At 46.5% G+C, this 15,721-nt stretch overlaps 1 protein-coding gene across 3 annotated transcripts in view; it reads right to left on the bottom strand.

Annotated features, from left to right (window-relative positions):
• MISP3 (MISP family member 3) overlaps window positions 1-15,721 on the bottom strand; it is a 68,599-nt gene that overhangs the window by 34,856 nt on the left and 18,022 nt on the right. For all 3 annotated transcript variants that reach the window (XM_077470437.1, XM_077470436.1, XM_077470435.1), the window contains one exon: window positions 9,548-11,692. In XM_077470437.1, coding sequence (XP_077326563.1) covers window positions 9,548-11,672 — 2,125 coding nt within the window. In that variant the 5' untranslated portion in view covers window positions 11,673-11,692. The remainder of the gene's footprint in view (window positions 1-9,547; window positions 11,693-15,721) is intronic.

Consider the following 15,721-nt stretch of genomic DNA (forward strand, 5'->3'; position numbering starts at 1 on the left):
CAAGAGCAATATTTATATATATTTTTCTTCTTCTTCTTCTTCTACTGTATAATAATATGTTTACATGAGAATTCTAATGCTAGGCGTGCACGGGTGCTTCTGCCTGGAAACTTGACAGGCATTTTTATCAAAAGTACATATATGCACGCATATTTTTATGGAAAGTATTTTTTTTTTTTAAACAATTTTTTTGTTTTTAGAAGACTTTGAGTGGGATATTTTCCACCTGTTTAGGTGGTTTAAATTAGGTCAAGCATGCATCACCTTTAATTTTTTTGGTCTTTATTTATATATCTTTTATGGTTTTGGCTTGTTTGCCTTTATTTTTGTCTGAATAGTTAACCTTGTGATCATGTGAGAGGGAGGGTCAGCTGACCCACCTTTACATCGACTGAGAGCATCGTGTCACCTGTAGTGGGTGTGCACCATGCCTAATTACACCAATTTACGGTTTTGTTTGCTTGCATATGTCTTTGTCATTATTTTAAAATGTAGCTATGAATAAGCACCTGTTATAACGGTGTGAAACGCGTCAGTGGTTTTATCCTTGCTGCATGGATTTATTAAAGAAATAAAGAAATCGTTTTCATTGGAGTATGGCCATCCGTTCTTTTTTGTTCAATTTTTACCAACCACCAATGTAAGGGCCATTTTTCCCCACTGACCCACAATGAATTGCTTTCAGGTTCCCCAATACCTGAAAATGATGCAAGGAGTATTGACTTAATTTGCTATAAACACATAACAGATAAATGATCTGAAGCCGGAGTATTATGCCGCGTACACACGATCGGAAATTCAGCCAGCAAAAGACTGATGAGAGCTTTTCATCGGAAAATGTGACCGTGTGTACTTTCCATTGGAATTTTGCTGGCTGAATTTCTGCCGCCAAAAGATTGAGAGCATGTTCGTAATTTTTCCGACGGAAAAAGTTTTGATCGGAAATCCCAATCACCTGTAGCAATTCCGACGCACAAAATTCCTACGCATGCTTGGAAACAATTCGACGCATGCTTGGAAGCATTGAACTTCATTTTTCTGGCACGTCACCGCGTTCTTGATGGTCGAAAGTTCAGCAAACGTTTGTGTGACCGTGTGTATGCAAGGCAAGCTTGAGCGGAATTCCGTCGGAAAAACTATCATAGCTTTTTCCGATTAGAATTCCGATCGTGCGTATGCGGCATTAGAATTTTTTTTTTTCAGAAGGCATTCAGCAATGTCCCAGTATTCTGCTCATGGCAGGTTTCTTTAACCACTTCCCGATTAGTGATGGCCGAACGGTTCGCCCGGCGGTCGTTTCGCGGCGAATTTCGGCTGTTCACGATTCGCCCGATCGGCGGACTATTGCCGCCGTTCGCCCGGCGGACTTCCGTGTTTACTGTGTAAAAGAACTTTGACCTATGATGACACATCCATCATGGGGTAAAGGACAGCCAATTGAGACATTACAGCACATGGACACTTGGACATTCCCCCTAACTTATAAATTCACCCGATCCGGCGGCCATTTTACATTCTTTCTTCTGTCACTATAGGGAGAGGCTGCTGTGTGGAGCAGGGAGAGATTGCAGTGATCGAAATCGCTAGCTATTTGGTACACAAAAGTTCTTTTCAGGATTGGTATAGGTGTTAGGTGTAGTTCAGGATATAGGTTTGAGGCAGTGCAGTGCTAGTGATTGTTGCAGCAGCCTGAGTGTCTTTTGTCAGTTTAGAGAAAGGGACAGGACGGTGTGTCTGCTGCAGGGACAGTCAGTTTAATCATTAGCTGTTACTATCAGGTCCACAAAAGTGCTATTCCAGTAACCAGTTATTGTTCCAGCTGCCTCTGTTTTGTCAGTTTATATAGGGAGAGGCAGGAAGCTGTGTGTGAGGCAGTGAGGGTCAGTTTAATCAGTAGCTGTTACTATATTATGTCCACAAAGGTTCTTTTCAGGACTGGTATCAGTGGTATGGTAAATAGGCTTGTACACGTATAATATTCTTACTTCCAAATATAGAAAGAATATTATACTTGACTGCTGCCCTTCTGCTGCAGTCTGCTAATCAGTCGCAACCTACTTGTTCCACAAAGGTCCTTATAAGGACTGGTAAGGTCTAGGGTGCTACAGTACATAGGGTTGAGTGAGGTACAGTGCTATTCTATAAGGACTGGTATAGATCCACAATACATAGGGTTGAGGTGCACTGCTGCTGAGTCTGACTGCTGCCCTATACTGCAGCAGTCCTTTATCAGTATAGGGACTGAGGTACAGTCTGCTAATCATTCACAACCTACTTGTTCCACAAAGGTCCTTATAAGGACTGGTAATGTCTAGGGTGCTACAGTACATAGGGTTGAGTGAGGTACAGTCTGCTATTCTGTAAGGACTGGTATAGGTCCACAATACATAGGGTTGAGGTGCACTACTGCTGACCGCTGCCCTATACTGCAGCAGTCCTTTGTCAGTATAGGGACTGACGTACAGTCTGCTAATCAGTCACACACAACCTACTTGTTCCACAAAGGTCCTTATAAGGACTGGTAACCTGGTGTAGGGTGCTACAGTACATAGGGTTGAGTGAGGTACAGTCTGCTATTCCTTAAGGACTGGTATAGGTCCACAATATATAGGGTTGAGGTGCACTACTGCCCTATACTGCAGCAGTCCTTTATCAGTATAGGGACTGAGGTACAGTCTGCTAATCATTCACAACCTACTAGTTCCACAAAGGTCCTTATAAGGACTGGTAAGGTATAGTGTACTACAGTATATAGGGTTGAGTGAGGTACAGTCTGCTAATCACAACCTAAAAAGCACACCGTACTATATGCCTGTACCCTCCTGTTTGAAGAGGTTGAGCGGTGTCATATTTTTGGGGCCCAGCAGCAAGTTGCTGGTATCAGTGCTGCTGTTAGTGCTCTCTATCTCGGTGCAGGTGTCAGTGCACTCTATCACGGTGCAGGTGTCATTGATCATCTCCTGCACCCTCTTCTTTGCCTACCCTGACCTTCCCTCGCCTCCATTGTCTCAAGAGTCCTGAATTGTCAGAATTTCACATATAAAAAAAGAATGCTTGTAGTTGTCGATCCCAGATTCACCTCATACATGTGTTATGTCATTGGCCATGTGGTGGGACTATGTGTGCACAGCTAGTAATTATTTTGTGGCTGCAAATATGACATGTAGGTTTGTAAAGTTCACCATCCCTGTGCTATGCTGACTTCCTCATGGGGCTGCTTATTATGAGGGGCTCCCACCATCCCTGTGCTGTGCTGACTTCCTCCTGGGGCTGTACCTCTGCTGTGCATATTATGAGGGGCTCCCACCATCCCTGGGCTGTGCTGACTTCCTCCTGGGGCTGTACCTCTGCTGTGCATATTATGAGGGGCTCCCACCATCCCTGTGCTATGCTCATTATGAGGGGCTCTCACCATCCCTGTGCTGTGCTGACTTCCTCCTGGGTCTGCTTATTATGAGGGGCTCCCACCATCCCTGTGCTATGCTGACATCCTCCTGGGGCTGCTTATTATGAGGGGCTCCCACCATCCCTGTGCTATGCTGACATCCTCCTGGGGCTGCTTATTATGAGGGGCTCCCACCATCCATGTGCTATGCTGACATCCTCCTGGGGCTGCTTATTATGAGGGGCTCCCACCATCCCTGTGCTATGCTGACTTCCTCCTGGGGCTGTACCTCTGCTGTGCATATTATGAGGGGCTCTCACCATCCCTGTGCTGTGCTGACTTCCTACTGGGGCTGCTTATTATGAGGGGCTCCCACCATCCCTGTACTGTGCCGACTTCCTCCTGGGGCTGCTTATTATGAGGGGCTCCCACCATCCCTGTGCCGACTTCCTCCTGGGGCTGCTTATTATGAGGGGCTCCCACCATCCCTGTGCTATGCTTATTATGAGGGGCTCCCACCATCCCTGTGCTGTGCCGACTTCCTCCTGGGGCTGCTTATTATGAGGGGCTCCCACCATCCCTGTGCTGTGCTGACTTCCTCCTGGGGCTGCTTATTACGAGGGGCTCCCACCATCCCTGTGCTATGCTGACATCCTCCTGGTGATGCTCATTATGAGGGGCTCCCACCATCCCTGTGCTATGCTCATTATGAGGGGCTCTCACCATCCCTGTGCTGTGCTGACTTCCTACTGGGGCTGCTTATTATGAGGGGCTCCCACCATCCCTGTACTGTGCCGACTTCCTCCTGGGGCTGCTTATTATGAGGGGCTCCCACCATCTCTGTGCCGACTTCCTCCTGGGGCTGCTTATTATGAGGGGCTCCCACCATCCCTGTGCTATGCTTATTATGAGGGGCTCCCACCATCCCTGTGCTGTGCTGACTTCCTCCTGGGGCTGCTTATTATGAGGGGCTCCCATTATCCCTGTGCTGTGCTGACTTCCTCCTGGGGCTGCTTATTACGAGGGGCTCCCACCATCCCTGTGCTATGCTGACATCCTCCTGGTGATGCTCATTATGAGGGGCTCCCACCATCCCTGTGCTATGCTGACTTCCTCCTGGGGCTGCTTACGGTGCAGGTGTCAATGCTGTATATCACGGTGCTGCTGTCAGTGCTGTATATCACGGTGCTGGTGTTTGTGCTTTATGTCACGCTTCTGATGTCAGTGCTCTCTATCACGGTGCAGGTGTCATTGCTGTATGTCACGCTGCTGATGTCAGTGCTGTATATCACGGTGCTGGTGTTAGTGCTTTATGTCACGCTGCTGATGTCAGTGCTCGCTATCACGGTGCTGGTGTCAGATCACTCTATCACGGTGCAGGTGTAATTGCTGTATGTTACGCTGCTGGTGATCATCTCCTGCACCCTCTTATTTGCCTACCCTGACCTTCCCTCTCCTCCATTGCCTTCATGCGCTCCACAGTCCTGAATTGTCACAACAATTTCCCATATAAAAAAAGAATGCTTGTAGTTGTCGATCCCAGATTCACCTCATACATGTGTTATGTCATTGGCCATGTGGTGGGACTATGTTTGCACAGCTATTAATTATTTTGTGGCTGCAAATTTGACCTGTAGGTTTGCAAAGTTCGCCTCCCATTGAAATTCGTGAAACGTCCCGTCGGAAGTTCGCCCATCACTATTCCCGATCGCCTCGCGCAGTTATACTGCGGCAGAAGGGCACATACAGGCAGAATCACGTACCAGTACATTGCCCTTTAAGAGGCGGGTTGCGTGCACAGGAGCTTCGTGAGCACGATCGCGGGTCTCGCAAACTCGATGTCCGCAGGGATACCCACGATCTTCTCATGGAGAGGAAGAACAGGGGAAATGCTAATGTAAACAAGCATTCCCCCGTTCTGCCTAGTGACAGTGTCAGTGATCACTGCTCCCTGTAATCGGGAGCGGTGATCAGTGTTGTGCCACATGTAGCCCCCCTCCCAGCCACAGGTAGAATTACTCCCTAGGACTCACTTAACCCCTACAGCACCACCTAGTGGTCAACTCCTTCACTGCCAGTCACATTTACACAGTAATCAATGCATTTTTAATTGCACTGATCGCTGTATAAATGTGAATGGTCCCAAAACCGCACCAAAAGTGTCCAATCTGTCCGCCATAATGTCGTAGTCATGATAAAAATCACTGTTCGCGGCCATTACTAATATAAAGAAATTATTAATATAAATGCCATAAAACTATCCCCTATTTTGTAAACAATATAACTTTTGCGCAAACCAATCAACCGCTTATTGTGATTTTTTTTTTAAATAAAAATATGTAGAAGAATACGTATCGGCCTAAACTGAGGAAAACAATGCTTTTTTTTTATATATATTTTTGGGGGATATTTATTATAGCAAAAAGTAAAAAATAATAATTTTTTTTCAAAATTGTGGTTATTTTTTTGTTTATATCACAAAAAATAAAAACCGCAGAGGTGATCAAATACCACCAAAAGAAAGCTCTATTTGTGGGGAAAAAAGGACATCAATTTTGTTTGGAAGTCATGTCGCACGTCCACGCAATTGTCAGTTAAAGCGACGCAGTGCCGAACCGCAAAAAACTTTCTGGTCTTTGGCCAGCCAAATGGTCCGGGGCTTAAGTGGTTAAAGACCTACCCTGGCAATGATGGTAACAGATATGCGAGTCTACAGTTAGCAGTGGTGCTCCAGAACAGAATTGTAATAGAGAACTAGAAAACTAGGTCAGCGAGTGTCTAGCTAGTAAAGCCAGGATCAAAATGTCCTGCAATGGCAGCTCCTAAATTTCTATCCTCACAGGTTACCTTAAAAGTGGACCTAATATTAGATATATTTATACATGTTATGTATATGCATGCAAGTAGTGTGTAAATGTATCATGTATTTATTACCTCTGATAGAGTTTACAGTGCTGCCACTGACAACGTCTCCATCTACTTTTCTATCTAGAAGGGCACTGCCATCTTTGTTCAGATATCATCAATAAGTGGGCAGCATCTACTTCCTGAACTGGGATACCAGCTCAAGGATGACCCGACCATAGAAATCCTGGTGCCTGTGCAGTTTTGCCTGTGTTCACAAATTTCTGACTAATATTAGCACCCTGATCACTGAGGAAGTGGAGACTGAGAAAATGCTTCCTCCTGCCTGCAGCAGACTGATGACATCATCTCAGCCTAGGTAAAGCCACTAGGCTGGCACACAAGGATTGCTTTGTAATGATAAAAGGTGGATCTTTTTTTTAAAATGCGTAGCATTAGAGTATAATGTGACATGTTAGGACTGGATTCATGCATACTTGCAAAGTTACTATATCATAATATTACATGACCTTATCTTAAAGGGAAACTATAGTCCTTTTTCATGCTTTTTAGATATACATGTAAAAGGGATCAAATTTGTGTAAATAATTTTATCAGTGTGTGTTAATAGATTAAAAAAACTTTGTATCTATGTACAGTATATAATTGCATAGGTATTAGGAGGCAGACAGTTTTGCTCCCCTCATTTGCATTTCCTCAGTGTAATTATCCTCGGGTAATAAACCTAAGGTAGGTAGGGGGTTGTCTTCACTGGAAGAAGAAAAGGCAGTTTTTGCCTTTTGCCCCCCCCCCACAAAAAATGCATCAACGCGAGGCAGCCTTACAACTTTCCAAACCCAAGAGCGCTCACATGGTAAAAACCTGGGCTATAACACTTAAAAAAGGGGTGAAGCATTTTCAAAGAGTTTGCAAGCGTTCGATATGAAAGCTAATGGAGACAATTCCTATTAGATACATATATACTGTACAACCCCTGTGTACATGGGGAGGGAGGTCGGCATAGTTATAAAATACAAATTTGCTAGGTGCTCTAAAGGAAGACAGGGAAGGTAGGTGACTGTTATGAAAAGGGGTAATGCTGGTGCTCTCAGGTAGGCACAGGAGGTAGTTGACAGCTATAACAAGACAGAAAAGACAGGTATTTAAAAAAGATAAGGTAGGTAGGTATCCCCAGGTAGAAAGGCATGGTAGATGACAGATATAAAGCACAGGTTATGTTGCTAACCCCCCAGGAAGACAGGCAAGGTAGGTGACAATTATAGGTCAAGGGTGAAGTTGTTGTAAACAGTAGAGGTAAGTGACAGATATAAATCACAGGTGAAGTTGGTGTTCTGAGGTAGACAAAGGACATAGGTGACAGTTATAAAACACAGGTGAGGTTGGTGTCCCTTAGGTAGACAGGGGAGGTAGGTGACAAACATAAAACGCAAGTGAGGCTGGTGTCCCCAGGTAGACAGGCAAGGTAGGGGCCAGTTATAAAGCACAAGTAAGGTTGGTGGTTCCTTTAGGAAGACAGTGGACGTAGGTGACAGTTATAAAGCACAGGTTGGTGTCCCCAGGTAGACAGGCAAGGTAGGGGCCAGTTATAAAAGCACAAGTAAGGTTGGTGGTTCCTTTAGGAAGACAGAGAATGTAGGTGACAGTTATAAAGCACAGGTTGGTGTCCCCAGGTAGACAGGCAAGGTAGGTGACAGATATAAAGCACAGGTGAAGTTCGTGCCCTCAGGTAAACAGAGGATGTAGGGGACAGGTCTAAAGCAAAGGTGAAGTTGGTGTCCCCAGGTAGACAGAAAATGCAGGTAACAGATATAAATGACAGGTGAAGTTGGTGTCCTGAGGTAGACATAGGACATAGGTGACAGTTATAAAGCACAGGTGAGGTTGGTGTCTATAGGTAGACAGGCAAGGTAGGTGACAGATATAAAGCACAGGTGAAGTTGGTGTCCCCAGGTAAACAGAGGATGCAGGGGACAGTTCTAAAGCACAGGTAAGGTTGATGTCCCATTGGTATACAAGGGAGATAGGTGACCAACATAAAAAACACAGGTGAGGTTGGTGTCCCTAGGTAGACAGGCAAGGTAGGGCACAGTTATAAAGCACGAGTAAGCTTGGTGTTCCCTTGATAGGGTAGATGGTTGAAAGCCATTAAACACAGGTAAGGTTGTTGTCCCCGGGTAAAAAGACAAGGTAAAATGACAGATAAATAGCACAGGTGAGGTTGGTGCCCTCAAGTAGACAGAGAAGATAGGTGACAGTTATAAACCAAGGGTAAAGTTTGTGTCCACAAGTGAACAGAGGGGGTAGGTGAGAGTTATACAGCACAGGTGAGGTTGGTGTCCCCAATATGTAGAGAAGGTACAGTAGGTGACAGTTATAAAGCACAGGTGAGGTTGGCGTTTCCAGATACTGTAGATAATCAAGGATGCTGACAGATATAAAGCACATCAGGTAGGTGCCCCCCAGCTAGATTGAAGCAGGCGACCAGCACGGGTGTATATATGGGTATCTTCAGGTAGGTGGGGGGGGGGGGGGGGAAGAAGTGCCAGGGAACACACCTCAGCCTATCATCTAGTAATTAAGTACGGATGTCAAACTGGTCAGGAGAGAAAAACGGGTGTTCTGCTGAATTTAGTACAGGACGTGCTGGTCAGGTACGAAGAATGGTGGGTGGAAACAATGAATTACAGGAAAGGAATGGAGAAGCCCGCAGACAAAGAGGACCTGTCATTTGTCCATGTGACACCACTGAGACCAGGGATCACTGGCATCAACAGCTACAGTGAGGTTTAGGAGAATAAACTGGCCACAAATAGGGGGCACTTTATTGTGGCTGATGGCAAATGTGCCCATCTTCATTGTAAAGGCAGTAAACGTTCTTCCACGCTGAAAGGCACCATAGTGGCTTAGTGGTTAGAATTCTTGCCTTGCAGAACTGGGGTCATGGGTTTAATCCACAGCAGGAACACTAGCTGCATGGAGTATTGGTGGGTTTTCTTTCCGACAGCCAAAAAACATACTGGTAGCTTTTCCATAAATTATTTCGGGGGCCAGTATGACTGTGGAAAGGGTGTTAGATTGCTAGCTCCTTTAGGCTGGGACTGATGAGAAGGATTCAGGATTCTATATGCATAATGTCAAATTCACAGAAGTAAAAATATTTTACTTTTTGATGCAATTTTTTTCCAAGTGGATATTAAAGGTTTATTACACATACACAATTGAATGTAGGAGACATAAGTGTATAGATGGGTGGTAGGTGGACAAGATAGGGAACACCTATATATAAAATGTACCTACCTGTGTTCATGCTTTCAAATATCATTTTCCTCTCCTGCAGCTCCTGTTGGGGTCCACGGTCATACGTGCCCATCACTTTGCCTTGCTCCACCAGGTCTTGCTCTCTTTGGGTCTCCAGCTGGATCTCTCTTTGCATCTGGGCCCCCGCCAACTGGCGCTCTTTACCCGGCAACGCCACCGGCTCCATCACCATCGTCTTCCTGCGCACCTCTACCAGCTCTGACTCCCCAATGTGCATGCTGATGCCCCTTTCCTGGCGCAGCGTCATCTCTCTTTCCATGGTCAGGCGGATCTCTCTTTCTATGGGGGTCTCAGGGGTCAGGGTGACCCCATCTTCTACCATCTCCCTGTCCTTCATGGCTGGTGCACCTGGACACGGTTCCTTCTCAGACACTGTCCCTTGCTGTGTGTCTCTCTGCTCAGCTGTGTCTGCCCTCACCTCACTGCCAGTGCAAATAAGAGGCGGCCACTCCTTCTCCCGGCATGCTGCTGGGTGTCCTGGATCTGCTGTCCCCTCCCTGCTGGGGACAGTCACCAGATCAGGTGTCACTTCCCCATGTGCTTCCTCACCTGAGGCCTTTACCTCTATAGCTGCTTCCACTTCATCAGCTGTTTCCTGCTCTGTAAGACTGGCGGTGACCCCTTCTAGTCCTACCTGTTGTCTACCTGTCTGTGTCACCTCCCCCCCCTCACATACCTCCTGTACAGTTATGTCATAAGACACCTGAGCCTGTACGCCTGTCCCCGGCACAGCTGCACCTGTCTCCTCTAATGTCACCTGTTCACGGTCAGGGATTGTTGTCCTGCCTGCACAGGAATGTCCCCCCTCCTCTGTCATCTCACTGCTGGAATCTGTACATTCTTTGAATACCGGTGCCTGATCGTCAGTCGGTGCTTCACCTGCATTGGTGTCTTGTGCTGTCACCTCTGTCACTATGTTTTTTACCAGGGTGTCTATCCATGCCTCGTCTGCTTTAGTTACCGGTGTGCTTACACTTTCATACATGCCAGTACCTGTCCCCTCTGCAGGATAGGAGCTCACATCCTCTTCTGTTGTCACTTGTAGACCTAGCTCTTGGCTTCCTGACTTATTGGTCACCTGACTTGTTTCTTCTGATACCTGCAAAGAAGTCTCCCCTACTGACTCCCTTTCTGCCTCTTTAACAGTGGTCGTCATTACTGGTACATACACAGCGGTCTCTTCTTCTGGTACCTGTGCAGTGCCCTCTGCCGACGGCACTTGCACAGCAGGTTCTCCTTCTGACACCTGCACAGTGGTCTCTTCTGCTGGAATCTGCACAGTGGTCTCCTCTCCTGACACCTGTGTAGTGGTCTCCCCTCCTGACACTTGCACACTGGTCTCCCCTCCTGGTACCCGCACAAGCGTCTCCCCTCCTGACACTTGTACAGTGGTCTCCCCTCCTGACACTTGCACAGTGGTCTCCCCTCCTGACACTTGCACAGTGGTCTCCCCTCCTGGCACCTGCGTCTCCTCTCCTGGCACCTGCACAATGATCTCCCCTCCTGGCACCTGCGTCTCCCCTCCTGGCACCTGCACAAGGGTCTCCCCTCCTGGCACCTGCGTCTCCCCTCCTGGCACCTGCACAAGGGTCTCTTCTCCTGGCACCTGCACAAGCGTCTCCGCTCCTGGCACCTGCACAAGCGTCTCCCCTCCTGGCACCTGCACAAGTGTCTCCCCTCCTGGCACCTGCACAAGCGTCTCCCCTCCTGGCACCTGCACAGGGGTCTCTGTCCCTTCTGACTCAGCGGCCTTTTCTATGGCTGCACTCGCCTCTCCCGTTCTGTTTACATCCGTCCCATCTCCCTCTATTTGCACCTCTTTTTCTCCAGCCTCCAGTAACACTGAATCCAACTGCTCAATAGTCTCTGAGAGCTCTCTGTCAGCCCTTTCATTCTCTTCTTCTTCTCTGCTCTTCTCCTGGCTCTCCTGGCCCTGACTGGTTGTTTCTTGCCCGGCCTTGCCTAAAGCTGCCCCAACTGTCCCCCATTCTGGTCCCTGTCCCTCTGCAGCAAGCTCTGATATGGTTGCATGTGTCTGTGGTTCCCCCTTGTGTTCATTCTCGGGTATTGCACAGCCACTTGTGTTTTTTCGCTCAGCAGCCATTAGAAATCTCAAAAAAAAATCTGTAACAAAGAAAATAGAACCTTTATTAAAGGTTTCATTTTAGTGCATAGTAAGTTTGATTGATTATCAATGAAAAGGAACCAATAGAATATTTGCATTGGGCTCGAATTTTGAGCTTTTGCATTTAAAAGTTGTTTTTGCTTTGATTTTTACATTTTACTTGCTTGCTGTTTCATATTTTCATAATTAGCCACCCCCCAAACTGCCATTCAGGGACACCCCCCCCCAGCATGCACTGGTCATGTGACATCACTGGGTGGCACCGACCCTTGCCTATTTAAGAAATTTCACTTGGCTTACAATGCAGATGGTGGGTGGTAGGGCTTAAGAGCAGAGCTGGGTTTATAGGCAACTTTAGTGCCTTCGATAGAACAAGCATTTGTTTCATGTATGTTAGCCTAACATTGTAGCTGCAGGTGGCCACTTAGATTCAAAGAATGTAATTGTTTTTCAGTGCTAGGCTGACAACATAATTAAACAAACACTCTTTATATCTAAGACACTAAAGTTGCATATAAAAAAAAAAAAAAAAAAAGAAAACACACTTTATACTACAAAAGGTCCACTGTCCATTACACTAACCCTTACATTGATCTACCCGATTCCTACACTTACCCTTACACTGACCTACCTGATTCCTACTCTGGCCTATCCGATTCCTACACTGACCACTACACTGATCTCAATGATAAATTAATGTTGTCAGTCTAAACATACATTGAGAAGGAATAAATAATAAGTTGCCAACACTAAAGGTATATTTAACATCCCTCTAAATAGCCATATAAGAAAAAAGGCAGTGCACTAGTACCTAACACTTAAAAATACACACAAATATAAAGCCATATAAAAGTCCAAATAAGTTAGTACACAATAGAACCACAGAGCCCAGACAGCAGCACAAGTATCCATGTGGGTGTAGGAAAATCTGGTATCCTTAATGGGTGACAGCGCCCTCCACCACCATAAGAAATGCTTATTCACATCCAGAAAGGTGGACCCCTGAATCAACAGAAGGTCAAAAGCACTTGTCCCACCTTGAGGAATATATGAATGCCAGCAGGGGGTCTTGATACTCGCATATATTCCAGAGCATGCGGGTAAACAAAGTATACTAAGTGCTCTCCGTTTGCTAAAAAAATATTAGTTTATTAAAACAAATACATACTCACATGAAATCCTCTTGATTTAAAAGTGTATAGTAATACAGTGCTGACTGCGGGTCAGCACAGCAGGATGGCAGTGGTTGACATCATCCAGGTTAGCTCTGCCCTCCACTACACTGACCTACCTATCCACTACACTGACCACTATACTGTCCACTTCACTGACCTACCTGTCCACTACACTGACCACTATACTGTCCACTTCACTGACCTACCTGTCCACTACACTGACCACTATACTGTCCACTACATTGACCACTATACTGTCCACTACACTGACCTACCTGTCCACTACACTGACCTACCTGTCCACTACACTGACCACTATACTGCCCACTACATTGACCTTCCTGTCCACTACACTGACCTACCTATCCACTACACTGACCACTATACTGTCCACTTCACTGACCTACCTGTCCACTACATTGACCACTATACTGTCCTTTACATTGACCTTCCTGTCCACTACACTGACCTACCTGTCCACTACACTGACCACTACACTGACCTTCCTGTCCACTACACTGACCTACTTGTCCACTACACTGACCACTATACTGTCCACTTCACTGACCTACCTGTCCACTACATTGACCACTATACTGTCCACTACACTGACCTACCTGTCCACTACACTGACCACTATACTGCCCACTACATTGACCTTCCTGTCCACTACACTGACCTACCTGTCCACTACACTGACCACTATACTGTCCACTACACTGACCTACCTGTCCACTACACTGACCACTATACTGTCCACTTCACTGACCTACCTGTCCACTACACTGACCACTACACTGACCTACCTGTCCACTACACTGACCTACCTGTCCACTACACTGACCTACCTGTCCACTACACTGACCTACCTGTCCACTACACTGACCTTCCTGTCAACTACACTGACCACTACACTGACCACTATACTGTCCACTACACTAGCCTACTTGTCCACTACATTGACCACTATACTGTCCACTACATTGACCTTCCTGTCCACTACATTGACCACTACACTGACCTACCTGTCCACTACACTGTCCATTATACTGACCTACCTGTCCACTACACTGACCACTATACTGTCCACTTCACTGACCACTATACTGTCCACTTCACTGACCTACCTGTCCACTACACTGTCCACTTCACTGACCTACCTGTCCACTACACTGACCACTATGCTGTCCACTACACTAGCCTACCTGTCAACTACACTGACCACTATGCTGTCCACTACACTAACCTACTACACTGACCTACCTGTCCACTACACTAGCCTACTTGTTCACTACATTGACCACTATACTGTCCACTACATTGACCTTCCTGTCCACTACACTGTCCATTATACTGACCTACCTGTCCACTACACTGACCACTATACTGTCCACTTCACTGACCTACCTGTCCACTACACTGACCACTATGCTGTCCACTACACTGACCTTCCTGTCCACTACACTAACCACTACACTTACCTACCTGTCCACTACACTGACCTACCTGTCCACTACACTGACCACTACACTGACCTACCTGTCCACTACACTGGCCTACCTGTCCACTACACTGGCCTACCTGTCCACTACACTGACCACTATACTGTCCACTACACTGACCACTATATTGTCCACTACACTGACCACTATATTGTCCACTACACTGACTTTCCTGTCCACTATATTGTCCACTACACTGACCTTCCTATCCACTACACTGACCTTCCTGTCCACTACACTGACCACTATACTGTCCACTTCACTGACCTACCTGTCCACTACATTGACCACTATACTGTCCTTTACATTGACCTTCCTGTCCACTACACTGACCACTACACTGACCTTCCTGTCCACTACACTGACCTACTTGTCCACTACACTGACCACTATACTGTCCACTTCACTGACCTACCTGTCCACTACATTGACCACTATACTGTCCACTACACTGACCTACCTGTCCACTACACTGACCTACCTGTCCACTACACTGACCACTATACTGCCCACTACATTGACCTTCCTGTCCACTACACTGACCTACCTGTCCACTACACTGACCACTATACTGTCCACTACACTGACCTACCCGTCCACTACACTGACCACTATACTGTCCACTTCACTGACCTACCTGTCCACTACATTGACCACTATACCGTCCACTACATTGACCTTCCTGTCCACTACATTGACCACTACACTGACCTACCTGTCCACTACACTGTCCATTATACTGGCCTTCCTGTCAACTACACTGACCACTACACTGACCACTATACTGTCCACTACACTAGCCTACTTGTCCACTACATTGACCACTATACTGTCCACTACATTGACCTTCCTGTCCACTACATTGACCACTACACTGACCTACCTGTCCACTACACTGTCCATTATACTGACCTACCTGTCCACTACACTGACCACTATACTGTCCACTTCACTGACCTACCTGTCCACTACACTGACCACTATACTGTCCACTTCACTGACCTACCTGTCCACTACACTGTCCACTTCACTGACCTACCTGTCCACTACACTGACCACTATGCTGTCCACTACACTAGCCTACCTGTCAACTACACTGACCACTATGCTGTCCACTACACTAGCCTACTACACTGACCTACCTGTCCACTACACTAGCCTACTTGTTCACTACATTGACCACTATACTGTCCACTACATTGACCTTCCTGTCCACTACACTGTCCATTATACTGACCTACCTGTCCACTACACTGACCACTATACTGTCCACTTCACTGACCTACCTGTCCACTACACTGACCACTATGCTGTCCACTACACTGACCTTCCTGTCCACTACACTAACCAC

The sequence above is a fragment of the Lithobates pipiens genome, unplaced genomic scaffold (genome assembly GCF_037356315.1).
Source record: "Lithobates pipiens isolate NorthernLeopardFrog02 unplaced genomic scaffold, aLitPip1_a1.2 Scaffold_8, whole genome shotgun sequence".
Taxonomy (NCBI): Eukaryota; Metazoa; Chordata; class Amphibia; order Anura; family Ranidae; genus Lithobates; species Lithobates pipiens.